At 49.2% G+C, this 26,065-nt stretch overlaps 3 protein-coding genes across 19 annotated transcripts in view; 2 read left to right on the top strand and 1 right to left on the bottom strand.

Moving 5' to 3' along the window:
• The window catches only part of NFAT5 (nuclear factor of activated T cells 5), a 55,537-nt gene extending 35,508 nt beyond the window's left edge, over positions 1-20,029 (top strand). For 9 of the 15 annotated variants that reach the window (XM_015640056.2, XM_033517177.1, XM_015640062.1 and 6 more), the window contains 11 exons: positions 896-1,088; positions 4,374-4,564; positions 5,370-5,542; positions 8,535-8,669; positions 8,840-8,892; positions 9,618-9,756; positions 10,272-10,349; positions 11,236-11,348; positions 11,867-14,297; positions 14,926-15,175; positions 15,998-20,029. In XM_015640056.2, coding sequence (XP_015495542.1) covers positions 896-1,088; positions 4,374-4,564; positions 5,370-5,542; positions 8,535-8,669; positions 8,840-8,892; positions 9,618-9,756; positions 10,272-10,349; positions 11,236-11,348; positions 11,867-14,297; positions 14,926-15,164 — 3,745 coding nt within the window. In that variant the 3' untranslated portion in view covers positions 15,165-15,175; positions 15,998-20,029. The remainder of the gene's footprint in view (positions 1-895; positions 1,089-4,373; positions 4,565-5,369; positions 5,543-8,534; positions 8,670-8,839; positions 8,893-9,617; positions 9,757-10,271; positions 10,350-11,235; positions 11,349-11,866; positions 14,298-14,925; positions 15,176-15,997) is intronic. The other 6 variants (XM_015640059.2, XM_033517179.1, XM_015640058.2 and 3 more) reach the window with 5 other exon arrangements.
• A 3,136-nt stretch (positions 20,030-23,165) lies between these two features.
• NOB1 (NIN1 (RPN12) binding protein 1 homolog) lies at positions 23,166-25,877 on the bottom strand. 2 transcript variants are annotated; one of them, XM_015640131.3, is made up of 9 exons: positions 25,718-25,877; positions 25,503-25,635; positions 25,279-25,412; positions 25,136-25,207; positions 24,922-25,059; positions 24,586-24,813; positions 24,285-24,382; positions 24,062-24,206; positions 23,166-23,631 (listed from the first exon to the last, which is right to left on the bottom strand). In XM_015640131.3, the coding sequence occupies exons 1-9, from the start codon at positions 25,793-25,795 to the stop codon at positions 23,332-23,334; spliced, it is 1,326 nt and encodes a 441-aa protein (XP_015495617.1). In that variant the 5' UTR covers positions 25,796-25,877; the 3' UTR covers positions 23,166-23,331. The 2 variants fall into 2 exon arrangements, with proteins under 2 accessions (XP_015495617.1, XP_015495618.1); XM_015640132.3 differs by having other exon boundaries at positions 23,166-23,601; positions 25,718-25,862.
• Positions 25,878-25,928: 51 nt separating this feature from the next.
• Positions 25,929-26,065, top strand: part of WWP2 (WW domain containing E3 ubiquitin protein ligase 2) — a 30,400-nt gene continuing 30,263 nt past the window's right edge. For both annotated transcript variants that reach the window (XM_033517174.1, XM_015640130.3), the window contains exon 1: positions 25,929-26,007. The gene's annotated coding sequence lies outside the window, so the exon portion shown is untranslated. The remainder of the gene's footprint in view (positions 26,008-26,065) is intronic.

Here is a 26,065-nt window from a genome sequence, read left to right as displayed (position 1 = left end):
CATTAGCTGTTAGAAACCATACTTGGCTAGGAAGAAAGAATATGATATTTGCATGAATCATGGAGCCCTTTTCCTGCCTGCACCATGCACTGTGGCACATTCACATTTCCTAGTGGGAAAGGAGTTTCTTGGACTTGAGGTTCATTCCTAAAGCCTGGTCTGAATAGGGTCACGGGTTATTTCCCATTGTGCTCTAAAGGGAACACAAAATGGTTTATGTGCTGCTAAGTCTTGGGAGGGCTCCTTCATCCTGGTTTTAATTATGGAACTGAGAACAAGCCACTATGTCTTATGGAACGCACCTGGAAAGAAAGGCCTTGTGCATACACTGATTTAACATTGGTGTAATTATGCCAGAGCTTTTACAATAACTAATTGGGTTTTAGCATAAATTGGTCAATCTGTTCAGACAGAAACCGGAGCTGGAGTTTGCATGGATATACAAGTTGAGGTGGAGACAGGCATGAGGCTATTTTCCTCTTGAAAGAAGTGTCATTTAACCTTAAATCCATCCAGTGTGTGTGTACGTGTGTGTTTGTCACAGCAGCAAAACAGCTTGTTCAGGCTGTGTCATAGACTCTGAAAAAGCAGGTTATGAGCCACCTTCTGTTCGTTAACATCGTTTAATGCTAATTGCTTTTCCCTTCCTTTATGTTTGCTCTCTGAAAAGCAGTTCCCATGTGCTCTGGATGGAGGAGGCAGGGAAGCACCATTCCTCTTCATCCTGCAGGTCTCCTCTTGCAGAAGGAGAATTCCAGAGTTTGCTCTGGAACAGCTACAAGTCTCCCTTCCATTAATACACGCTCTTTGCCTCTTTAGCTTTTCTGTGATTTGGAGTGGTTTTACTGGGGAGCAGCTTCTAACATCTTCTCGATGGTGTGTTTTGACTTCCCAGAGCATCAGAGAACCAGAAGGGAGCTGGAGGGAAGAAGACCCCAATGTTGTGTGGTCAGTACCCGACTAAGAGCGAGGGGAAGGAGCTGAAGATCATGGTGCAGCCAGAGACCCAGCACAGGGCTCGGTACCTGACCGAGGGCAGCCGGGGCTCCGTCAAGGACCGGACGCAGCAGGGCTTTCCCACTGTCAAGGTAGGCTGGGGACACGGGCTCTGCCTTCCCAGGGCCAGGGCAGCTGCAGTTCAACGGGCTCTGCAGTGCTGAGGGAGCAGACTTTGCAGTCCCTGGGCTGGAGGGGCTGGACTGAGTCTCTTCTTGCAGGTCACAAGCCTTACTGGCATCACAGAGTTACAGGAGGAGGGAAGCTGCACGTCAAGGCAGGGGTAGAAAATCTGGGATGCACCTCCTGTTAGGCCTCAGTTCCATGGACTGTAAATGCAGAGACATTCCATACCTACAAAAGTGGGATAGTGAGGTGCTCTAGCTGTTCTATGGCTGGTGACAGTGGGCCATCATTGTCCAGTGGTAATACAGACATAAAAACAAGTTTCATTTAAAAAAAAAATTAATTGGAAGGGGGGGGGGTGTTTTGGTTTTGTTGGGGTTTCTTGGTTGTTTTTTTTTCTTCTTTTTTCTTTTTGATTGCTTGGTGGTTTTTGTTGTTGATTTTGATTCAGCTGTATCTGAATTGACATATGCAGAGTCTTTCACGTGGGTCATGGAGATCTCACTGAGGTGTGTTTTACAGGTCATACAGGTCAGTGTGTTTAGCATGGTACAGGTGGAGGTAGTGGAGGTAGATGTGGATTTGAACTGGAGAATGGGGCAAGGAAAGAGGCAGCATTTATGTGCACACCTGGCCGTTGCAGCCTGTTTCCTCTATGGACTTTGATGCCTTAACATTCAGGTGCTGAAGGCCTCTTGCTCTGAGGAGGAGCACAGGAAGGTTACAAGGGGATGTTTGACATTCCTGCTCAGGAAGGAAGACTGAGGCTGTCCTCCAGGGACTGCACACGAATGCACAGAGTGGGAATTCGCAGGTCTTGTTTCTTCTGTAGCTTGGGGAAAGCAATTGGAGAACTTGAGGACTTGTAAAGGTTTCCTAATGGAAATGGTAGAGAGGTTTCCCAGGAGCAAGGCTGGGCTTGACATAGGGTGACAAACAGAAGAACTGATGTCAAATATCCTCCCACAAGTGATTATGAGAGTTAGCAGAGAACTGGGTCCAGGCCAGCACTGCAGTGGCAGCATGGCAAATGCCATACTGGGCAGACTGGGAGGAGTGTGGCCAGCAGGCTGAGCGAGTAGACAGCTAGGTTTGTTATCACATAGATAAGGAGGGTGAAAGACATTTAATTTCATATTTTGTCTTAATTATGTCACTTTGAGAAAGCAGCAAAGCAGTTCTCAACCCAAACTTATTTAGCGAGTCCACAAGGAGATGTTTGTGACACAGCCCTTAACATTTGTGCTGACTGCTGCTGACAAATACAGAAGTAGGCTTATCTTCAAAGCCCTGTTAGCAGTGTTAGGAATGCCAGCAGCCCTTCACTCAGTCCTCCTGAGTAATGCAGAACTCCAGTAAAGTTTCATAAGAAAAGAATCCATTCATATCGGTCTGTTGCTATGGGGATTTAGTGCTCATTTATGTGGATTTTCTTAGTGGGCCTTTGTTCATCTGAATTTCCTTTTAACTCCTTTCCCAGTTACCCTTTAGCACCCATCAGTGAAAATTCTCTTTGGAGGAGTCTCATTTTACTGAATTCCTGGAAGTTCCAGTTTGCTTTACCAGTAGGCAGAGGAGTTCATACCCTGCAGATAAAACTCTGCCAGGGCTGGACTGACAGATGAGTCAGTGAATCTTCAGGAAATCTGAGCTAGCGGGAAAAAACCTGTTATGGATAAAGTTGGGGTTTTTTTGGGTTTTGTTTTGTTTGTGAAGTTTAAAGGTGGGGAAGAGCAGTGTAAAGATGTTGGTGCTCAGCAGAGATCTGGCACTTGGGAGCGGCTCAGGTGCGTGGCCCTAACACAGGCCGAGGAGGAGAAGCAGGTCCAGTGGCCACTTAAATAAAACTCTGTTCTTGATGACTTAGAACTGGAGTCTGCAATCAGTATGCAACGTTAAAATTGTATAACCAAGCCTTGATCAAGGGCCTGGCTGTTGAGCCTGTGTTGTGAGCTGTGCCTGTGGTTCCCACGTGGATGCCTGTGCTGGGCCACCTCCAGACATATCCTGGGCCTTTGCTCATCTCTGTCAGTCACATTTGCTATTTGCTCTTCTTGGACATGAGCACACAATGATCTTACCACTATTTGCTGGTTTATTTATTTTTTTCCTTTGTTCAAACTTGCTACAAACTTCAGAACTACATTTTTAAAGTGTGTCAGGGAATCATCCCCCAAGATTCTCCAGAGGATTCTGCTCTCATTTGCATCTCCTCACTGCTAAAACTGGAGCTTCTTTCTGCAGGTGTTGCCTGGGCTTCCAGGCCTGGGACAAAAGACAGCACTGTCACCCAGAAATCCTTGAGCAACAAACGTGTCTCAGTGGAAACACTGAAATACTCATTTTATCTCCTAGAATGTTCTGGCAAGGAATTTCCATCTCTGGCCCGGGAATTTGGCAACAATCTAATGGGTTTTTTTCACTTGGAGTACTTTTCTTAACTATTTCCTAAAAAGAAGGATAATTTCCTTTGTAATGCAATGTCCAGCTTTACTTCAGGACGACTTTTACCTGAGAGTATTTTTAGTTTGTGGCATCAGTGGGATCCCACTAATAAAAAAAGCATGAAGAGGATACAAACCATTTCATGCCAGGGTGTTGATGTTACAAAAATGAATGTATTTTTCACTGACATGTTCTGGAATAGTTATGGCTTGCACATGGGATTGCAGGAGGATGGTAAAATGTCTGATGTGCTCTTTTGAAGTGTTTCAGTGAATCCTGACGTTGTTACCTTTTAAGTAGATCTCAAGTTACCATTTAAATTTTTATTTTGGTGTCTGAAGGAACCCTGGGCTTATGCAGTTGGATGGTTGGACCATTCAGTCATTCCATTTCTCCCTCTGCTTCCCTTTCATTCTATTCTGATTTCTTCAGGAGTTTTGGAAGTATTGGACAATTCTAATCTGGTTTCACGAGGATTTCAAAATGCATCTGGCATGGAGGTGGGGTCCTGGAATGGACCTGTACACATACAGCAAAACCTCTTCACCTCTGGAATCAGCCCCAGGAAATGTTCTTTTCTTGGCTGACTGGTGGATGTAGATCTGGGGGGGAAGGAGAATCCTGGGCAGAGGCAGGGAATAGTCACATTTGGGGTGAGAAGAGGAGGTCGTAAGAGACACGAGAGTCGCAGTTGGGATAATTCTGTCTGAAGGCAGACGGGATTCAGGCTGGTTTAGAAACCAGATATTAATAATGACAGTTAAAGCAGTCATTCCTGTGTTAATTGCCCACCTGGCATGTTGCAGCTGGAAGGCCACAACGAGCCCGTGGTGCTGCAGGTGTTCGTGGGGAACGACTCGGGGCGAGTGAAGCCCCACGGATTCTACCAGGCGTGCAGGGTGACGGGCAGGAACACCACGCCCTGCAAGGAGGTGGACATCGAGGGCACCACTGTCATCGAGGTGGGGCTGGACCCGAGCAACAACATGACACTGGCGTGAGTAGCTCTTCTCAGCAATATCTTAGTTTATTAGCTTGGGTTTGGGAACCGATTTCCTTTTTCCGTTGGATGGGTTACAGTTCAAGTCTGAACATCTCGGCGCTCTCCTCGCTCTGCTCCTTGGCTCTTGCTTGCCAGTCAGTGTACTCAGAGGAGATACCAGGTGGTTCCTCTGCTTTTGGGAACCCAAAATCCTGGGTAAATTGCAATATTCTTCTTTTTAACACATCAGGCTGTGTTTGCTTCTACTGTTCTTGTTTTTTTTTTGGCTGTTTTTTGCTTTAAATCATTTTGCATGGAGCCTGTCTGAAAGCCAGCACTGCATCACTCACCTGGCCCTGTACATCTCCCCTAGGACCACACTTATGGGAGGACTTATCTGTCACTTCCAAGTCCCACTGAACATAAATAATATGACTACAGTAAGTTTTCTTCTACTCCTGCTTTCTTTAAGTGAATGCAGAATATTTTGAAGCAATAATCCTGCAAACACAGATCTCGCCCTGGGGATGGAAGAATGAAGAGCTGTGATTCTAAATTGAATGCTTACCAGAATTATATTGCACTTTCTGTTTTATTCATGCTTTCATATGCCTTTCTGCCATGATTCATCATCCAAATTAGGCAGGGTTGAATGAAAACTTGAAAAAGGTCATAGATTTTATGTAAATAAAAAGAAATCTAATAACATTTCAGTAATTACCTCAAGGCTTTTGACTTTGGCTTATGAAGCTACTTGAGAGATTGTTGAAGCTGCTGAACTTACTAAACTATGAAATTCTGCTCTGTTTTGTATTGTTAGGGTTGATTGTGTGGGAATCCTGAAGCTGAGGAATGCTGATGTGGAAGCCAGGATAGGGATTGCTGGCTCCAAGAAGAAAAGCACCCGCGCTCGACTCGTCTTTCGCGTCAACATCACGCGCAAGGACGGCTCCACCCTGACCCTGCAGACGCCTTCTTCCCCAATTCTGTGCAGTGAGTGTCAAAGCAAAGAGCTGAGAGTAGAGGGATCTGGCTTTTAGTGTGATCTCAGCATGGTTAAACATTGTTAGGGGCTGCCCAGGGGGGTTTGGAGTCCCCAGCCCTGGAGGTGCCCAAGGAAAGCCTCACTGGCACTCAGGGATCTGGGCTGGGGACAGCGTGGGCATCGGGCACAGCTGGGACTGGATGGGCTTCAAGGTCTTTTCCAACCTAAATGATGCTGTGATTGTGTGGAAATGCCTTGGGAGGAAAAAAAATACCCTGTGTTAATCTGTGATAATTTCAGAATTGCTGTAGCTAAAATCAAGTGATTTTAGATTTTAGATTTTTATTCGTGGTGGAATATTAGTTAAAATTACTGTCCAGTACTGAAAAATAGTTACACATTTCCTGATCTTACATGCAGTGAATTTTTGCCTCCTAAAATGTCACCATTTTTGTTGTGATTGCTTTGAAAAATGACTCTGATACGGCTTCCAGTCTCTTCTGTATTGTCACATTCATGCCTTGGCTTTCAGTGCTAGACAGGACTTGCAGAAAGTCAGCAAACCTGGCTCTCTCAGCTGTGCTCTTTGCATGGGCCAGAGGCTGAATCTGTTCTGGTTCAGTGCAAGAACAAAACTTTTTATAGCTCTTTATTAAACTGCTCTGTTTAGCATGAGCACAGATGGCTGCCTTGGCTGGGGAGGCTCCACTGACCAGCAGGGAAAAGGGCACTGTGGAATCATGGAATGGTTTGGGCAGGAAGGAACCTTAAGGACCATCTTGTTCCACCCCTTATCTCGATGAATGAGATGGAGAGCTTTTTCTCTGTGCATGGGAAGAGCAGAGAAGCTCCTGGACAAGCTCTTTCCATGGTATAATAAGGATTTTTTTTTGGTTATTTTTTAGAAATACAGTCATCTTTGCAGCTCCATTCCAGTCAGTAGACCATGGTGTTATCTCACAGTAATGGAGTATCTGATACTAATACTCAGATTTAAGATAAAAATATTCTCTATAAAACCTCTCAAAGCTGTTCCTGTATCTCATTAGTCTGTAACTTTCTGGTTAAAGATAAAATTATTTCACCCATAGAAGAAAAGGGAGTGGAAGTCACCTGATGTTTTCTTTAACAGTTCAAAACTTGCTATTGTGAGTAGAAGCTGAGATTCTGAAATGAAAAATGTAGAGACTGATTTTAAAATAGGCTGTTGAGCTATAAAAAGCTGTATTTGATGCAAAGAGTAAATTGGTTTGGTTTTTGGCAGGCAGGGGTTTGGTCACTTGCTAAGAAAATATTGTCAATTGTGGAAGTTGCTAAGAGATTGCCCAGGAATTCTACAGTGTCTCCTCTGCTGGAAGACTTAGAACACAGAAACAAAATACTCTGGTCAGACTTGTGTCTTTGGGGAATGTGTGGGTAAAGCTGATCATGGTGTGAAGGTTGAGAGGGGAATTCCTGAGGCTCTTTCCAGGACTCTGCTTCTGTCTTAACTTAGGCCAAAGCTACAGGGACTTGCAGTAGACCTTGGCCAAGCAAATGGTGTTGGCACATGGGTCCTGGCTGATCAAAACAGCATGAAATGTGTTGCTTATTGAATATAAATCATCTCCTCAAGCACATTGCACTGGGTTGGTTTGCTACATAAACCTTACTACAGATGTGTAATGTACCTTCACAACGAGGTTTGCATTTACACTCATCAGAGCCTGTTTACATTGTGTTTTATAGCTAATAATGTTCCTGAAACCATAGAAAAGACATTAAGGAGCTGCAGGCTCTTTATTTAAGGGCTGTGTTTTAAATAGGCTTTGTTAACTTGTTAGCAAACCTAAATCCAGTTACTCTTTTCATGTGCCTTGAGCATATTCAGTCGTTGCGTAACGGTTGCCTGGGAACCCGCAGCCAGAGTTGTAGAAAAATCCTTTCTGAAAGGTCATTAAATAATTTGGAGTGGTACAGGATGTATATTCTGCTGTGTAGTAAGCCCAGAAAATATTGTTATTAAACACTCAAAGTGGGCCAGGCAAGTGCAGAAGCACGAGTCTGGGTGTGTGCCCTGGGGAGGTGTGGTGAGAAAAGGTGATTGAGGAACCTTCATTAGAAACTGGAAATATTTTATATTAGATGTGTCAAAGCACATTATTTTAAAATCTATCTGTGTTTAAATTGTCTGCAGTGCCCATTTGCATTTGGCACACGTGGTCCTATTTGGTTTAAGTAGAATAGGAGTGGTTGCATCAATGACAATTTATGATAAGAATGATATAAATCATCATCTGGACCTCTGGCACAGGGGCATCCAGAGATGTGTGTCTGTAAAACCATATCCTCTTGTTTATTTGATTAGACTATTAAAATTCCCAACTCCTGAGAGGTGAGTCTTGCAAGGATTTGGAAGGGACCTTGAAGCTCATCCCATTCCACCCCCTGCCAGGGACCAGGGGACCCAGGTTGCTCCAAGCCCTGGGTTAGTTCTTGCACCAGACAGACACCTGTGTCGTGTAAAAAAAACTGTTCAAAGCCCCCCAGGTAATAAGGCAGTTACTCCTTCTGCTCTTTTACACAGCAGAACAAAATAAACTTCACAAAAAAATGAAGTTTTATGACCCAGAGGCTGAATTTGCAGGTAGGGTTTAGGTGTGTCCAAGGCCTGATGCCTCTGGAAATCATTCTGCACCAGGGAATTACAGAACCACATTTCCTTCTCTTCTGAGCACTTGTTAAGCTTTGGCAACACTGGGAGTTTTGTCTTGAAGATTTAATAAGTGCAGGAGAGAAGGAAAAAGATTATCAGTTAGCTAAGTGTGATTTCTGTGAGTTCATTACATTTAGTGAGGAAATAATAGAAATGGTTATATTCTGAAGAGTTTGTCATGAAATACATGATAAAGATAGCAGCTCAGGGGCTTTAGTTTTTCCTTCATAACCCTGTAAGTAAAAGTGGTTTGGTTTGGATGTTGAGATTTTCTTGATTCCAGACTCTGTTTTTTTCCCTTGCAGCTCAGCCAGCGGGAGTCCCAGAGATCCTAAAGAAAAGTCTCCACAGCTGTTCAGTGAAGGGTGAAGAGGAAGTTTTTCTGATTGGCAAGAACTTCCTAAAGGGAACAAAAGTGATTTTCCAAGAGAATGTTTCGGGTTAGTGTGAAAGCAGTGCTGGCTTGGGGTGCTGAGCAGAGCCTGGGCTCGGGGTTTCCCTGTGGGGTAAAGCTCAGTCGTGAGAGCAAACTGAGGAGCAGACTCAAAGGCACTAAAATAAGTTGCTCTACAGGATGTGCAATAAGTTGGACTTTTTAATTTTCCTTTAGATGAGAATTCTTGGAAAGCAGAAGCTGAAATTGACATGGAATTATTTCATCAGGTACTTCTGTATTACTATTCTTATTACTACTATTATCCCTACTACAACTATGCTTACTGCTATATTATTATTATTGTTATTGTTATTGTTTATTGATATTAATATTAATATTTAAATATAATAATAATAATAATAATAATAATAATAATAATAATAATAATAATAATAATAATAAATAATACAGTGTGTCCCAAGAAAAATTAATCAAGCCTTTCCCTCTTTCTGTGCATTTCTTGAAATAATACTGATTTTCTTCACATAAGGTCTGTTGTGAGTCTGGTATATAATATAATTTTGGGTTTACACCAATGTTATTGTTCAGTTTCTAACTGAGACCTTGGATCCCACAGTGCATTTGGTGAGCAGGTCTTTGCCCTTACATACAATGGAATTAAAAGGCCTAATTCAGTTTTCCCAGCAGTTCTCCATGGAAAGAGATTGTTTGTACACCATAGTGTTTATAACTGGCTGGGTTTTTGTTCCACTGTGAAATGTTTTACAGAACATTTATTCTTTTTGACACAAATAAGTGTCTCTATGGGCTCCTTGGCTGCAAATGATGTCAGGAAAGTGCCATCCTGGTGGCCCCTCCGAGGGGAGGATCCCACATGTGCATTGCCCCCAGTGCCCTGGGGTTCTGTGGTGGTTCAGCAGCCTGTTTCTCTTGATGTAAGTAAGTCCAGTTAAGATCAGTAGTAATAAAACATGACCTTTTTGCCTGGCAGAATCACCTTATTGTGAAGGTGCCACCATATCACGACCAGCAAATCACCTCAGCAGTGTCTGTGGGAATATACGTGGTGACCAACGCTGGGAGATCGCACGACGTGCAGCCCTTCACCTACACTCCAGAGCCTGGTGTGTGTGAGTGCCTGTTCCACCTGCTCTGACTCCACAGCCCTCAGTCTGTGCAACAGGAGTGCTGAGTAACGGGGATCTCTCCAAACCCCTCTTGCTGCCGGCTGCTGCTCTGTTAATAATAAAATCTAAAGGCTTTGCTTTTCTCATTTATGTGCCAAATACCTCAAATTCCAGCTGTCTCATGACAGCTCTTCTTATATAGCAGCATCCATTTCTAGTTTAAGGATCAAAATGAAGCTGAGCAGGATAAAAAAAAATTAACGTGTCCCATACAATGCACCAAATAAACCAAGAAATCCCACCAGGCTTTATCCTGAGGAAAGCTGCAATTTGCCCATTTCATGTATTTTAGTTTATTTATTTATCTGTATCACAATAGACAGGGTGAAGGTTTGTGTGGGTTTCAAAGAACCTGAATTTCTTTAAGCTATAAGGAATTGTTTTGGTTTGCTTTGTGTTTTTTTGGCTTGTTTGCTGATTTAACGTAAGGAAGTTCTCAATGTGTTTTGTCTCGGCAGCTGGGACTCTGAATGTTAATGTGAAGAAGGAAATCTCCAGCCCAGCCCAACATTGTTCTTTTGAAGAGGCTATAAAAGGTACTAAATTGATTCTTATCAGTGTTCTTAATAATTTAACTATGAATTCCTACCCAGATTTGGTGAAATGAATCAGACATCCTGTGATAAGTGTGTGCTTATAAAATCTGGCTCTATTCTTACAGGGAGGTTTGTTTTCTGACTCTGAAACTTTTACTTTATAGCAGTATTCCTGTCAGTATATTTTAGTACAAGCTAATGCAGAACAGAAGAATAGCAAAAAAATAATACTGATTTCTTTCTCATTTTTCCTGCATTAGGCTCTGCAGTCTAATCTTTATTTAGTATGTTTGCAAGTGAAGAACAAAAAAGAAGCCTAGGGTTGCAGCTAATACAAAGAATTAGAAACTGTGTAGTGTTAATTTAAGCAAATCTATAAACTATAAAAAATCTATGTAAATATAAATGTATATAAAATATGCAGGGTAAGCCTGACATCCAGTTAATTTAGTGTGGAGCTTAACTGAGGGAAAATCCCAACTGCTCCAGGAGAACAGCTGCTGCTCTCGGAACACAACGTGCTGTTGCTGTTCCTTCATGTCCTCAGTTAATTTATGCAATAAATCTGAATTCACCTTCTCATGGGGTTTTTGTGTCAGCTTCTCTTTGATGCTTCATTCCTCTACCTGTTCTGCTCCAGGCTGACTCTGAACCAGAGGTCAGAGGATCTTGCCTGCTGTATGTACTTGGTCTGTTCTGTCCTTCCTCACTCTATACACATGTGCAGAAATTTTACTGCCACATTGCTGTAAGGTTTAAATTTGCTTAGGGTGTGGAGATCTGTTGCTTTACATCGAAGAGTCATTCTTTAATTTACTTAAAGGGAGTTCTGGAATGATGGGTTTTACCATTGCCCCTCTTGTTCTCGTTTTGTTTGTGGCTGCAGCAGTGAAGGCCACGGGCTGTAACCTGGAGAAGGTGAACATTCTTCCTAGTGCCTTGATAACTCCACTCATGCCAAGCAGTATGATCAAGAACGAAGATGTGGCTCCAATGGAAGTAAGTGCACAAAAATGCTCTCCCCCCGTGCTCCAGGTGAGTTTGATGGGGGCTGAGCACAGCAGCTTTCAGAGTTAATCTGCTCCTTGGTCCATGCTTTACTAGTGGAGAAGAGTAGTAGGTAGGGAAAGTGCCATGTCCAGGATCAGTCTGGGCAAAACAATCACAGAGCATGAGTGAAACAGGCAGTTTCCTTCAGTAGCTCACCTGGTTCCTGCACCAGACTGATGGCTTAGTGACCCTGTGATGGGGATTTTTATCCTGTGACACAGAACTAGTAAATTACTGTAAGAATATCCTTTTAATCAGTTCTTAGCATTGCTTTCATTGAGTTGTGCTGTGATTCCATCCTTGAGGTCGCATTTCCACTGCTAATCATTTGCTTGCTGGTTTGGGTGTGTCTGGGTTTCACACCTCCCGTTTCCCTCTGATCTTCCCTGGACATCAGGGATTTTGGGAAATTGTATTCACATCACATTTATCAGTTTATAAATTACCAAATGTCTCGCTCTTTTCAGGCTTCAAACGTGGTCGGACCAACTCAGCAAACATTGGAAAACAGCATGTCTGGCATATCAACTTCTGCTTCCCATTTACCTTCTGAAAGTGAAAACCAGCAGCAAATCCAGCCCAAGGTGTACACCCCAGAGACCCTGAGCACCATCCAAACGCAGGACATTTCCCAGCCCGGCAGCTTCTCTGCAGTGTCCACCCCGGGCCAGCTGCAGAACAGCGATGCCCTGCTGCAGCAGGCGGCGCAGTTCCAGCCGCGGGATTCGCAGCCCAGGGAGGTGCTGCAGTCGGACGGCACGGTGGTGACTCTGTCCCAGCTGACCGATGCCTCGCAGCAGCAGCAGCCGACGCTCTCGGAGCCGGCACAAGCCCTGCAGCAGCAGATTTCCTCCAGCATCTTCTCGTCGGCCAGCGGCGTGAGTCAGCTCCAGAACACCATCCAGCAGCTCCAGGCTGGGAACTTCCCCACCAACACCGCCACGGGCAGCAGCAGGAACGTCGACTTGGTGCAGCAGGTTCTGGAGGCTCAGCAGCAGTTATCTTCCGTTCTGTTTTCGGGCTCAGACAGCAGCGAGGATGTCCAAGATCAGCTGAACGCAGATATCTTTCAGCAGGTCAGCCAGATACAGAACAGCGTAAATCCAGGGATGTTTTCCTCCTCAGACACAGCTGTCCATTCCAGACCGGAGAACCTTTTGCCTGGACGAGCTGAGAACGTTCACTCCCAGCCCGAAGGTGCCCTGTCCAACCAGCAGCAGCAGCAGCAGCAGCAGCAGCAGGCCATGGAGACGTCGGCCATGGTGATGGGGATGCAGCAGAACATGTGCCAGGCGGCCACGCAGATGCAGTCGGATCTGTTCTCCTCCACCACGGCGGGGAACGGAGCCCTGCAGCAGTCCCCGGTGTACCAGCAGGCGTCTCACATGATGGGTGGGTTATCCTCCAGTGAAGACATGCAGATGCAGTGTGAGCTGTTCTCCTCGTCCCCGGGGGTGTCCGGCGGCGAGGCGCCCGCCCCCGCGCAGCAGCCGGTCTCCAACAACGGCCCTGCCATGTTCCAGCCGACGAGCTCTGCAGAGGGAGAGGAGGCCTCGGGGCAGAGCAAACAGATGCAGAGCTCTGTGTTTCAGACCATGGTTCAGATGCAGCACAGTGGGGAAAGTCAGTCCCAGGTTAATCTCTTCTCATCTACCAAGACCATGATGAGTGTCCAGGCCAGTGGGACTCAGCAGCAGGGCGGGGGTCTGTTCCAGCAAGGTGGAGAAATGATGTCAATTCAGTCGGGAAGCTTCATCCAACAGTCTCCACACTCACAAGCTCAGCTTTTCCACTCTCAGAACCCTATTGGTGACACTCAGAATATATCCCAGGAAACACAAGGATCCCTTTTTCATAGCTCAAATTCCATTGTCCACAACCAGACCAACACTAATTCCTCTGACCAACTGCAGCCCCCGATGTTCCACTCACAGAATGCCATGGGTGTCTTGCAGAGCTCCTCGGTGCCTCAAGACCAGCAGTCTGCCAACATGTTCCTTTCCCAGAGTTCCATGAGCAACCCTGCCACTCAGGAAGAGCAGATGTCATTCTTTACGAGCCCAAATCCCATTTCTCCTCTTCAGACAGCAACAAACACCGAACAGCAGGCTTCTTTCCAGCAGCAGACACAGATCTCTCATATCCAGAGCTCCATGCTTCCCCAGGAGCAGCCCCAGACTCAGCCTGCTCAGCAGGGTTTGTTTCAGTCCCAAGTGTCATTGGGCTCCATCCAGTCCAGCTCCATCCCTCAGAACCAGCAAGGAGCCATCTTCCAGCCTCAGCACTCGATTGTTGCTATCCAGAGCAGCCCTCCATCTCAGGAGCAGCAGCAGCAGCAGCAGCAGAACATGATGTTCAGCAATCAAAATGCCATGAGTACAATGGCCTCCCAAAAGCAGAACATGATTTTCAATCCAAACCAAAACCCGGTTACCAATCAGGAGCAACAAGGCCAGTCCATTTTCCATCCTCAGTCCAACATGGCCTCGATGAATCAGGAGCAGCAGCCCATGCAATTCCAGAGTCAGACCACAGTGTCTCCTCTCCAGAATCCTGGAACCAACCAGGCCGAAGCACAGCAGCCAACCATCTTCCATAACTCGCCCCAGATCCAGCTGGTCCAAGGGTCCCCGAGTTCTCAAGAGCAACAAGTCACCCTCTTCATCTCCTCAGCTTCCATGTCTGCCCTGCAGAACAGCATGAGCCAGCCGGAGCTGCAGCAGTCCCCCATGTACTCCTCCCAGAACAGCATGGCAGGAATGCCAGGAACTGCTTCTCCTCCCCAGCAGCAGGCTCCTTTGTTCCACAACACGGCGGGAGGTGCCATCAACCAGCTGCAGAATTCCCCAGCCTCATCCCAGCAGACATCAGGAATATTCCTGTTTGGCATCCAGAACAGTAAGTGACCAGTGCCTGGTGCTGAGCTTACAGTGTGGAGAGTTGCCAACGAAACAGGGAATGCTTTGGGTGGGAAGGGACTTAAAGCTCATCCCGTTCCACCATGGGCAGGGACACTGCCACTGTCCCAGGCTGCTCCAAGCCCTGTCCAGCCTGGCCTTGGGCACTTCCAGAGCAGCCACAGCCGCTCTGCCCACCCTCACAGGGAAGTGTTTCTCCCTAAAATCTAATCTAGGAATGATTGGGCTCTCCTAAGAGAGCATTTCTCTTGCTGTTTTTAGTTTCCACAATAAACACTTCGACTCTCTTGCCATTACTGAAGGGAAGGCAAGGGTTTTAGAAGCTGGAGAGTCCAGAAAAGTGTCTGTTAAAAGTGTCCTTAGCTGTACAAACCCGCACAGCTCCTTTTCTCCTCTCTGGACCCAGGCTCCATGGCCCTGTGTGGGATGTAGAGCGTGTGTGTGTGTGCAGGGCTGTGTGGGTGAGCCCCAGCAGGGAGAGGTGCAGGTGCTGCTGACAGCAGCTTGTAGCAGCTCTCCCAGTGCTCACAGCTGCTGCTGGGGCCGTGTGCTTTGCTCTGGGAACTGCTGCCTGTGGCAGGACACTGAAATGTCCCTCTGTCCCCCAGACTGTGGCCAGCTGCTGCCCCCTGGGCCGGCGGCGCTGCCGGAGGAGCTGATGGCCATGGGCCAGCCCGGGCAGCCCCAGGGCGAGGCGCAGCCCGCGGTGCCCGCGCTCCTGTCCCAGCAGCTCCCCGAGACCCCGCCGCTGCCCTCGGCCATGGCCACCAACCAGAACATGGAGAAGATAGATGATCTGCTCGTGTCCCTGCAGAACCAGGGGAACAACATGGCTGGCTCATTTTGATTAGGCAAGTGGTGAGTTTGGGTCTCTGGGCTCTTTCCTGCCACGCAGGAGCTTTGTTCAGTTTGTGGTGTGTGACCCTGCTTTAAGGGGTCACCTAAAACACCAGTGAGGCTGAATTAAGACTATAATACCAGAATGAAGTTACTAAAACCAGTCAGAGGTCAGAACTTGTATGAAACAGTCGAGACTGTGTTCTGTTCATTTCTCCTACGTTTTGTCATCTGCCGTGGCACTCTGTTACTTTGTTAGGGAGGAGAGTGGATCACTGGCAGCTTGGCAGATCCAAACCTTATGAAACATGACCGTGATTAAAGAACTTGAGACTTACTGAGTAAATAACACCTCAAGTCTGAACTGTTCTGAACTCTTCCCCCGGGTTACAATAATGTAATGTGAAAACAAGTTTTGGTGGAATGTGGCAGCTCCTGAGTGTGCCACATGCTGAGGCTGTGTTAGAAACAGCCGACAGCATCAGCTGTTGCTAGGAGACATTCTGCTTTTAGAAGGTGCCTCTTTCAGAGGAGGGAAAGAGCCTTTGACTACAAATGAGCACCAAGAACCAGCAGGACTCAAGTCCAGTGGAGGTTGTGGTGTGTAACTTGGGCTGGTCTTGTCCTGACTCCCCCCTGAGTTTTCACTGAAGTGATTCACTTCATTCCCTGATCTAGAGGGGTTTGTTACGGAGTTTGGAGTCTCTCCAGAGCTTCTCCTGCTCCTCGCCCCCAGCTGAGTGCCCACTCATGAGGAACACCCTGAAGATGAAGCCACTGCACAGAAGGAAGAGGGGACTGTGGTTAGTTAGGCCTGACTTTTCTGCTTGTTTTCTCATGCAGAAATCCCGTGAAGACAAAAAAAGCGACGATTTCCCAGATCCTGTCAGACCTTCCAACTCTGGATTAGGCTGCGTGGAACCAATTGCTTCTGTGGAAAAGTGGCCTCTTTAAAGAGCACACGCGTGGCCAGTGGCAGACCTGAGGCCATGACCATGGAATTTGAGCTCCACAGTGCCAATAATGCTGAGGAGTTATGCTTTGTGTTACTGGGGCGTGGGGTTGGGCTGTTACCAGGTTCATAAACCTCATTACAGTGGGGGCTCTTGGAATTTAAAGCATATCTGGTCAGTTATTATTGTTGTTGGAAGGTAATCCATGTTACCACGTTTACTTTTTCCCTCCTATTCCTTCTTCACATCCCTTTTTTCCCTCAGGAAGCTCGTGCAGCAGAAACAGCAGCTGCCTCTGCCCCGAGCCGTGACTCAGCTGTCAGTAAGTGAAGGGATCTCTCGATTGACACGGAGTGGGAGAGCCAAACCCTCCCTTTATCAGCTGGAAGTATTGATAACTGTAATAACCAAGCAGAGAATTGCTGCTGTAAATAACCAGTTCCCATCTGAGAATGGGACTAACGGTTTTCCACATCCCTTACATGGAGCTGTACATAGAGCAAGGGTTTGGTGGCTCTACAAAATGAAGAAATGAAGGGGGAACTTCCAATTGATCTTAAAATCTTCTCCAAAACACCTTCAGCTTGAAAAGAGCATTCTGTGTGGCTGAGAAAGGGACTCCTCTGTGTCTCTTGTTCTGACTGATGGGTTAGAGCTCTGTAAAGCCTCATGAGCTGTTCCCAAACCAGCCTTCTCCCTTTCATTCTTTCCATGGTTTTCTTTCTCTCCCTCAGTTTTGTATTGTGTTTTTAAAAAATGACATAAATATCCTACTGGCTTTAAAGCTAAAGAAACAGCTTTTAGGAATCCTTGGCAGTAAATTGCTTAGTCAGTAGAAGCTTTGACAAATAATCAAGGAGTAAGGAGAGAGGAAGCAATTTCTCCACCACCTTCTTATCGCAGGAATCCCCCTTAACCCGCCACCTCCAGCTGTGACTGATGGAAATCTTCAGCTTGGCTTTACTCCAAGTAGGGGGCAAATTGCATCATTTTTGAGCCTTCTTAAAACATCACTTCATCCTGAGCTGTTGCATCTCTGTGGCACATGGAGCTCATCGCAGTTCTGAAGTGATTTTTCCTTTTTCTACCACCGAGCCCCGAGTCTGGTTTCTAGATTGTCGTGTTTCATTAAGGAATAAATCATGGACTGATGTTACCGAATGTAAAAACAACCCACTCCAGACCATGCAGGTGTATTGTGAGGCATGTGGATTTTTTTGGGTGCTTCAACTCTCCGGACAGCGTGTGATCTCTCCCTACAGCCTCGCTCAGATCCGTGTTCCTCCCGCTCCCGCGGCGCCCGTTCCGCCGCGCTAGAGTCTAGCTGGCATCACGTCATTTTTCATTTTTGTTATTTGAAATAACAAAAGAACAGTCTGTAAATGGGTTTTTTTTTTAAGTTCCTCCAGTCTGTTTACTGTGTGTTTTCCCCTTAACTCGTGTGCGTAGTTGAGCCGTGTAGAGTTTTTTGTTGGTTTTCCTGGATTTCCCCCGTTTGTTGGTCTGTCACGACGTTCACTTTCTCTTTCTGTCTCTCTCTTTCTCTCTCTCATTGAGAGGCATTGAATTACGTTTTCAGTAGTAAGGCTTCTTGCCGATATGAAGGGAACTTTTCAGAAAGAGACCTGCTCTGGGTCATTTAATTTTGAATACAGTTTTCAATCGTTCAAGTTTTGGATGGTTTATATCTAATGTGTGTTTCATTTTTTTGGAAAGCTATATTTTGTATTTAGGAAATGGTATAACTATTTTGCTATTTGTACTGAGTGAGTACATTGGCATAAATATAAAAAATTTATATATATACATATATATAAAATATTCTTTTTGCCACACATTTTTGTGGTAAATTTGTGAGTTTGTCTGATGTTCTACCACAACGTGGCGTCTGATAACAGTGGGGTGGGGTGGGGTTTGTTATGTCTTTATTGAGTATTTAAGTACTTTTTGCAACATAAATAACGTGTTCATCTCTCGCCATTCCATCAGGCAGTGTTGGTCCAGCTGGCCACGAGAAGCTTCGCTCTGTGTTTGGTGTGTCCCTCACTCACAGCCTAGCCAGGAAACCCACAGGCATTTAGGATTATATAAAATATGAAATATTGGGGTTTCCCTCAGAATGAGCCATTCAGCTTTTCTCTACTCTCATTGCCTATTTAATATTTTATTATTAGCGCCTCTGTGTTTTAACTCCTAATTTATGATTATGCGCAAATGTTGGAAATTTTAATCAGGACAGAAAGAATTCCCTGCTGCATCATGTCCAGAGCTGCTTTAACCCCGACCCAGACTTTTTCTTTCTGTATTTTACTTCTTTTCCCCCCTGCTAAGACAAAACATTACCGACATCTTGTAATGGTTCACGACACGAAAGCAGCGGCGCCCAGCAGTGCCCAGGTGCTGTGTGGGGTGCTCAGCCTGAGAACAATGGACCCAACAACGTCCAGAGGGCTGTGGAAGTCCATAGCCACTCAGTGGGAAAGGAACTGGTGGTGTTTGCAGGACGAGTGTCCCAGGATGAGCCTTTGGGTGTCACACAGAGGAGTGACAGGAACGATGGATTCACTCGTGCGCTGCTGCAGTTTGCTCCTTGTTCCGAAGGGCTCTATCCGATTGTTGGTCAGTGCCAAGTCACCAGGGACCAATTCTCCGTGGAACAGGATGAGTGCCCAGAAGAGAATCTCATCCCAGGCCTGCCACAGCTCCAGGGAAGGGTATGTTTGAATTGTGGGCGTGTTAGAGGTCACTTACGAAGAGAAGAGAGAAAAAAAACATACACAAAAAACCAACCAAGGGCTGTGCTATCTCAGTTTTCCCTTCTGGAAACACCTTCCTTTCCTCGTGTTAGATTTACTTGTTCATTTTAGGTCAATGTTTAAATGTACAACACTTTGAACATGTGATTTGGTTACAAAAAGTATTTGTGTGACTGAAGAGGTCGCTCAGCGGTTGGCGCGTGCTCGGCAGCGGCTCTGAGGGCGGAGGGGTTGGATCAGCCCCAAAAGAGCCAAGGACAGGCTGCAGGGTGTCCTGGCAGGGAGCACAGCCTGAGCCACATCTGTGTTTAACCAGGGGCCTGAACATTCACTTCTGGCATTTTTAGCAGTTGAGACTCACAGCAGAGCTTCTCTCTGGCCCCTGCGTTCCCGGAGCACTGGCATCCTGTCTGGGCCCTTCGGGTGACAGAGAGGATCCTGAGCTGTCAGTCTGTGTAAATCCAGCATCCCTGGGGGGTCCTGGGGGGTCCCAGAGCACCCATTTGTGGGCACAGGTGAGAGCTGGGGGAGATGGAGCTGCCAACCCCCACCGTGTCCCCTCGGCTTTACCCTGAGTGTGCCCAGAGCACAGAATCCACAGAGCCAACACTTAGTGCACAGTTTGAGCTGAACATCTCCTCTGGAGTAAAGGAGTGACTGGTGCTTTGTGCTTAATTAACAGTCGTTTTGTTGTTAATTGCCTCCTCACTGCCTGATCTTGCAGAAAGCCAAACACTTTTCTGTTATTTTAACACAAATCTAGTTCAAGAAATAACTCCAGGCTGGCTGTTCTGAAGTGGATGTCCACTCTCTGATCAGTGATTATGATTATTTCTCATCACTGGCAGGGTGGTTGCTTCCCCTGTAGTTTGGAGATAAAACAAGGCATGAGCAGTTAAACGTAACTTTGCAGGTTTTTACTGGAAGCAGCTGTGTCAATGGACAGTCCCCTCACTGACATAAGCTGTACTTTATTTTTTAAGCTTTCCATTGATACTTTGATTTAGAATCTAATTTCTAACAGGAAAATATGTCTGAATGGATTTTTATTCCTGTTTTCTTGTGCCTCTGCTCGGCAAACTGTTGTGTTCCTTTTCCAGGGCCATTGTGGGAGAGCAGAGGGAGCACAGACCTGGATCTGAGGGAGGGGAGCAGGAGAGAGGAGAGGGAGTTGCTTGGGCTGCTCTGAGCTGTAGGTGGAAGGTGAGAACAGGAAATGCCGGTCACTGGTGATGACTTCAGTGCAAAACTGAGTTTTGAGGAGTCGATGGGTTTTGTGCTCAGGGGGGCTCCATTCCATAGAAGCTAAAAGGAAACAGCAGTGGGATGCTGTGGGATTCAGGGGCTTTGTTTTAATTCAGGCTTGTGTAGTCTTTTGTGGCAGCCTGTGAGCACTTTGTGTTCCTGCTCAGACCAGCTGTGCCAGCTGTGGTGCCCCGGGCAGGGCGTCTGTGCCACGGCACCGAGGGTCAGCGTTGGAAATGGGATAAACGTGGTAGAAACAAGGAAAAAATGCAGCAGGGGGTGAACTCCTGCAGAAGGGAACTTGTGAAATTCTCTAGGGGAGTGGGGGACTCGGGGGTTACACAGGAGGAGAGGCTTTTCCTCTCCCAGTCTGTATAGGGATGTAAATATGCACTGCCTGTATATTCTAGGATTATATATATGTATATAGAGGAGTCAGATTATTATATATAAATAATAGTAGACACATGCATAGAATACTGTTATATTTGCATTTTTATAAACATGAAATAATATTCCTTTTCCTCAGTAGGAGGTTTTTGTAGTAACTCATGAGTAGCTGTCTCACACCTCTCAGTCCTGGATGTTTGGCCCTGTTGGTGACGTGGCTCCAGAACTTGCTCTGCTTGGGAACCTCGCCGGGATCTGCAGGTTGGAAGCAGCTGTGGCCACTTTTGTATTTTTATACTTTTAGTTTATACTTGCAGATGTGGTTTAGGATAGAAGTGACTCCCAGGCTGAGGATGGGCTTCCCTTCAGGTGCTCCAGAGCCTTTTCCATGGCCAGGCTCGCAGCAGCTGCTGCAGACAGGGATTGCTGGTGGCTGTGCTGCGCAGGGGCTGGGCTGACATGGGCTGTTTCTGTGGAGCAAAAGGTCCCTGCTTGTGCTGGAGAGGAAACTCCTCTGCCACTTCTCTTTATTCCCAAGAGGGCAGGAGTCTGTGAACGGATTTTTTTAATGACTCATTAGTGCAACAGTCAAAATGTAGAGAACTCCTTGAAAGCCACTGGAGCTCCTCTTGGATTCTGTCCGTGAGGAACCTGCCACGACTCGAGCTGATTTCTTTCTTGCAGGTTGTGTGAGGAATGAAACCCTAGGAATCACAGAATAACCTGAGCTGGAAGGGACCCACAGGGATCATCCAGTCCAACCCCTGGCCCTGCAGACACACAACAATCCCCCCTGGGCACCCCTGGAGCGCTGTCCAAACTCTACTGGAGCTCTGGCAGCCTCGGGGCCGGGACCATTCCCTGGGCAGTGCCAGCAGCCTCTGGGGGAAGAACCTCTTCTGATATCCACCCTAAACCTCCCCTGACAGCTGCAGCCATTAAATCAGGTCATACAATCAGCAGTGTGTATGGTGTCCAACATGACTTTCAATTCCACATCCGTGTTTCACTGGAATTGTCATGAGTGGATCAGTGTTGTCCTGGTACAGGTTTTCCTAGATCACCTCCACCACACTGAGAGCCAGTGTTCTTTGTTCTCTTGGAGTTTGCAGAGCTGAACTCTGCTTTTTCCAGAGATTTGTCATTTTTGCTGTTACACTTCATTCAATTGCCCAGTGCCATTCAGTGTGTAGGGACAGGGCAAGGAATCCAGGGATTCCCTGGTCACTGACCCCCCTCTTCAGGTTCCAAGGTTCCCACACCCAGCAGCCCCCTGTGACACATTCCAGCTCCAGGCCTGTGATTAGGGAAGGGTCCTGGGTTCACCTGGCAGGTAAAGAAATGGCCTGGGCTTGGTTTTGGCCCTGGAGCTGCCCCATGGAACGGGGTCTGGCCCGAGCACCCTGGGCAGGACCGTGGCTGCCCCTGGGGTAACGTGTCCAGGGGAAAGTTCCTGTTTGGAAGCGGCTCTTTGGGTGTTGCAGAACTGGGACCCCATTCCAGTATTCTTAGCAGCCTGCACCATTCTTGAAGCTTTTTTATTCTGGATAAAAGGAGAAAATTTAAATTATTTCCATCTGAGCTGATGCTGACTTAAGCTCCAACCCTTCAGAGCAGAGCTCCAACCTCTGTCTCTGTCCCTGCACCTCTGGTGGGCTCTCCCCTGCCTGCCAGATGTTCTGGGTACACCCTCGACCGCTGAGCTGCCTCTTCTGTGTCCTGCAGTGTGAAAGTAGCACCAGATACTCCTTTGTGCAGTTCTGTGTATATGGCTTTCGTAGGTGGGTTTTCCAAGCACTGATTCCCGGTGTTTTCAGTTTGTCTATGAGGGGATATTTTATTTGCATCTATGTTTTTAGCTCTCCTGTGATAACTTGTTGAATATTAAAAAAAATAAAAATATTTTGCTTCTATTGGGACATTTGTATACTCGCAACTATATTTCTGTAAACAGCTGCAGTCGAGAATAAACGATGAAAGTTTTCATTTTACAGTGTAAAGTCTTGTGATGGTTTTTCCAAGGGCATCTCCAGAGCCGTGACTGAGACCCTGCAGCTGCTGCAGGAACAGGTCCTTGGGAATCACAGACTGGGTGGGGTGGGATCCCCAGTCACCCCTGGGGGGCTGCTCAACCCAGCCCACAAACTGTGACCAAGGGAACAGCTTCCACAGCCCAGGATTCTGTCTCTGAGGGACTGGGGAAGATGCAGTGCCTGTCCTCAGCAGGATGTGTGGGTGCCTTACCCAGTGCCCTTTATCTGCAGCTTTGACACACTAAAAATGCCCTGGGGCTGGGGCATTCCCCTCTCCCGTGACTCCCCAGGACCAGGGACCACAGCTGGTATCAGGTATTTCCTTATTTTGAACAATTTCAGCAGGGTTACAGAGAAACTGCAGCAAGAGCTGGGCCCAACAGTCAGTAGTGGAAGATTTGAGCGGATTTATCCGAAAAGCTTTACCCCAGAGTCTCCCCCTTCAGCCCTGAGCATCGCCAAGCGCCAGGGTGGGACACAACCCCTGGCCCTGGGCTTCTCTTCTTCTGGAGCTCATTAGCCCATGGGGCAAAAGCTCCAAGGAATCCTCCCTCCCTCTGTCCCAGCCCCCTCGTGTCTCGAGGCTCACAGAAAGGCTTCCCCTGGCACAGGCAGCTGCAGAAATGGGAGCGAGTCACGGTGCTTTGGGGTTTGGTGTTTATTGGGTGACACAGCCCCTGCCCAGGGCCGGGCAGAGCCACGGCGGCTCTCTGGGCACCAGCGCAGCGGGGACAGGATGGCCTGGCCCTGGCAGAGCCACCACCACACCTGGGCAGGGCAGGCAGGGCCCGTCCTGCCCCTCACCTCCTCTTCACGAACTTCTTGGTGACGGCGTTGGGGTTGAGGCGGCGGCGGCCGGCGCCCAGGGCGGCGTCGCGCAGGTGCAGGTGCGCGGCCCGGCTGTGCACGTCGTTCTCGGCGAAGGGAGAGGCCCTGGCCAGGTAGTCGGGGTCGAAGACGTCGGTTTTCTGCCTGGCCTTGCGGGACAGGCGCTGCTGCGGGAAGCGCTGGTCCTCCACCAGGTGCGGGTTGTTGGCGTGCTTCCCACCCTGCGGCGCCGGCAGCGGGTACTGCGGGAGAGGAGGGATCAGCCCCGGGTACTGCGGGAGAGGAGGGATCAGCCCCGGGTACTGCGGAAGAGGACGGATCAGCCCTGGCTCCTGGGGACTCCCAAGTGGCCACAGCCCCCTGGAGAGCTGAGCAGGGAAGCCCGAATGACCTGGGGTCCAAGTGCAACATCTGGAGGATGTTCTCTGTTTTCTGTGATTCCCTCCAATCTGCCAGCCACAGGCTGGGCTCCCATCCCTGCGCTCCCAATGGAAGAATTTCTTCCCAGAAAGGGTTGTTAAACATGGGAAGGGGCTGCCCAGGGAGGTGCTGCAGTCCCCACCCCGGGAGGTGTCCAAGGACTGGATGTGGCACTCAGTGCTCTGGGCTGGGGTTAAGGTGAGGAAAGGTCACAGTTGGATTTGATGATCTTGATGGTCTTTTCCAACCTCAGTGACTCTGGGATTCTGTTGGGGTACTCACCCTGAGCCCCCGGGGGTTCAGCACCTTGGGGTTGCGGGAGAAATGCATGTGGAGACTCCCATCGTCACTGACACTCACTGCCACCTTCTTGAGGGTCTTGTTACCACAGTGGGGGCAGAACACCTTGGTCATGTCCGAGGTGATCCTGCGAGGGTGGGACAGAGGGGGTTCAGAGCTCCTGGGGCTGTGGAACACGGGCCCAACCCGGGATCAGCCCCAGCACCTGAAGCAGCCGTGGCAGCGCAGGATGTAGCTCCGGGCCTGGCGGATCAGCATCCCGTTCACGGCCAGCACGTGGAGACCCATCTGCAGCAGCACGTTCTGCAAGAGCACAGCAGGACCCCAGCAGCTGGGAATGCCAGCAGCTGGGGCAGTGAGAGCCCAACAGGCTTTGCAGAGGCCTCTGGGACTGAGACCTTGCTGCTTTGACACAAGGAGCCGTCCCAAAGCTGCTCTCCCCTGCCCAGGGACTCAGCCCTGCCCTGGAGGGAGCAGCCCCGAGGTCTGAGTCCCCCAGCACGCACCTGCATGGCAAAGTCTGTGGTGACACAGCCGACCTGGACACCGATGGGAGCAGTGTTGCAGTGCCCCGTGTCCTGCTGGGCCTGCTTCAGGTTGCTGGGAGTTATCCAGCCTTCGTCATCACTCTCCTCATCCTCCTCCTCCTCCTCCTCCTCCTCTTCTTCACCAGCGCTGGCCCCACCTGCAGGGCTCCGGTGCTCCTCGGGGGGCTCGGGGCTGCCGGAGATGGCCTGGGCCATGCGGGACGAGGAGAGGGTCAGGACGGCACAGAGGGGTCGGGAAAGGCCAGCCAGAAACGGCACAGCGAAGACAGGAAGAAGAGCCCAGAAGATTCTCACCAGCAGCTCCCGCAGCTCCTCCTCGATGCTGGGCAGGGGCGGCCGCCAGTACAGGAAGGATCCGAACGGGTCGCTCTCCGCGGGGGCCGGGCCGCTGCCGGGGCCGGGCTGGCGCGGGCCCTTCCCCGCGGCCTTGTGCTGGGGACACGGCACGGGCAGCCCTCAGCCGCGGCTCCCAGGGGCCGCAGCCCCTCGCCCTCCCGCCGGGCCTTACCTTGGCGGGCAGGTGGAAGCCGGCGAGGTGCAGGGGAGCCTCGGGGTGCCGCGGGGTGGAGCTGAGCCGCACCTGCGGGGCAGCACGGGCCGTCAGCGGCGGTGGCGCTGGCACCGGGAACCCCCGGCCCGCGCCCATCCTACCTTGTCCTGCGGCTCCCAGCGGAGGCAGCCGGGGCCGTCGATCTCAGCCTGGAGCTGGCACGTGAGGGCGAGCACCTGCAGGTCGGCGGCCGAGAGGCTCGCGTAGTCCCCGGTCTTCTTGGAGAATTCGGTCACTGCGGGCGGGGAGCAGCGGGGCCGTCGGGCCGGGCCGGGGAAGCCGGCAGGGGGAAAGGAGCCGCTACCGGGGCCTGCCCGGCACTCACCGAGGCGCAGCAGCTCGGGGCGGGGGCGGCGGAGCCGCAGCTCGCAGGGCAGCGCGGCGAGGCGGCGGCGAGCGGGCCGGTCGCGGATCTCAGCCAGCACCTCGGGCACGGTGTACAGCGCGTCTGCGATGTCCTGCGGGCAGCCCCGTCACACCGGCCCATAAACCCCTTGTCCCCCCCGTCCCTCCGGTGTCTCCCCGGTGTTCCCCCGGTACCTGCAGCGGGGCCGCGCTCAGGAACGCGCCCGTATCGGCCACGACGTGCGGAACACGCGCCATGTCTGAGTGCCCCATGGCCCACTCCGGCCACCGTCGAATCGCCCTGGGGAGCACGCCGGGAGTTGTGGTCCGGGCGCGGGGCACGCCGGGAGTTGTAGTTCGGTCGGGGCACGCCGGGAGCGGCGGCCGGGCTGCGGGAGCGCTTCCGGCCGGCGCGGTCACGTGACGGGCCGGGGTCACATGACGGCGGGAGCTGGAGCCGGGGAGCGGGAGCGGAGTGGCCGCCGGTAACGGGACGGGACGGGACGGGACGGGACGGGACGGGACGGGACGGGACGGGACGGG

The sequence above is a fragment of the Parus major genome, chromosome 11, assembly GCF_001522545.3.
Source record: "Parus major isolate Abel chromosome 11, Parus_major1.1, whole genome shotgun sequence".
NCBI classification, from domain to species: domain Eukaryota; kingdom Metazoa; phylum Chordata; class Aves; order Passeriformes; family Paridae; genus Parus; species Parus major.
The sequence above is the reverse complement of the archived record's forward strand: the minus strand, read 5'-3'. Positions and strand labels throughout refer to the sequence as shown.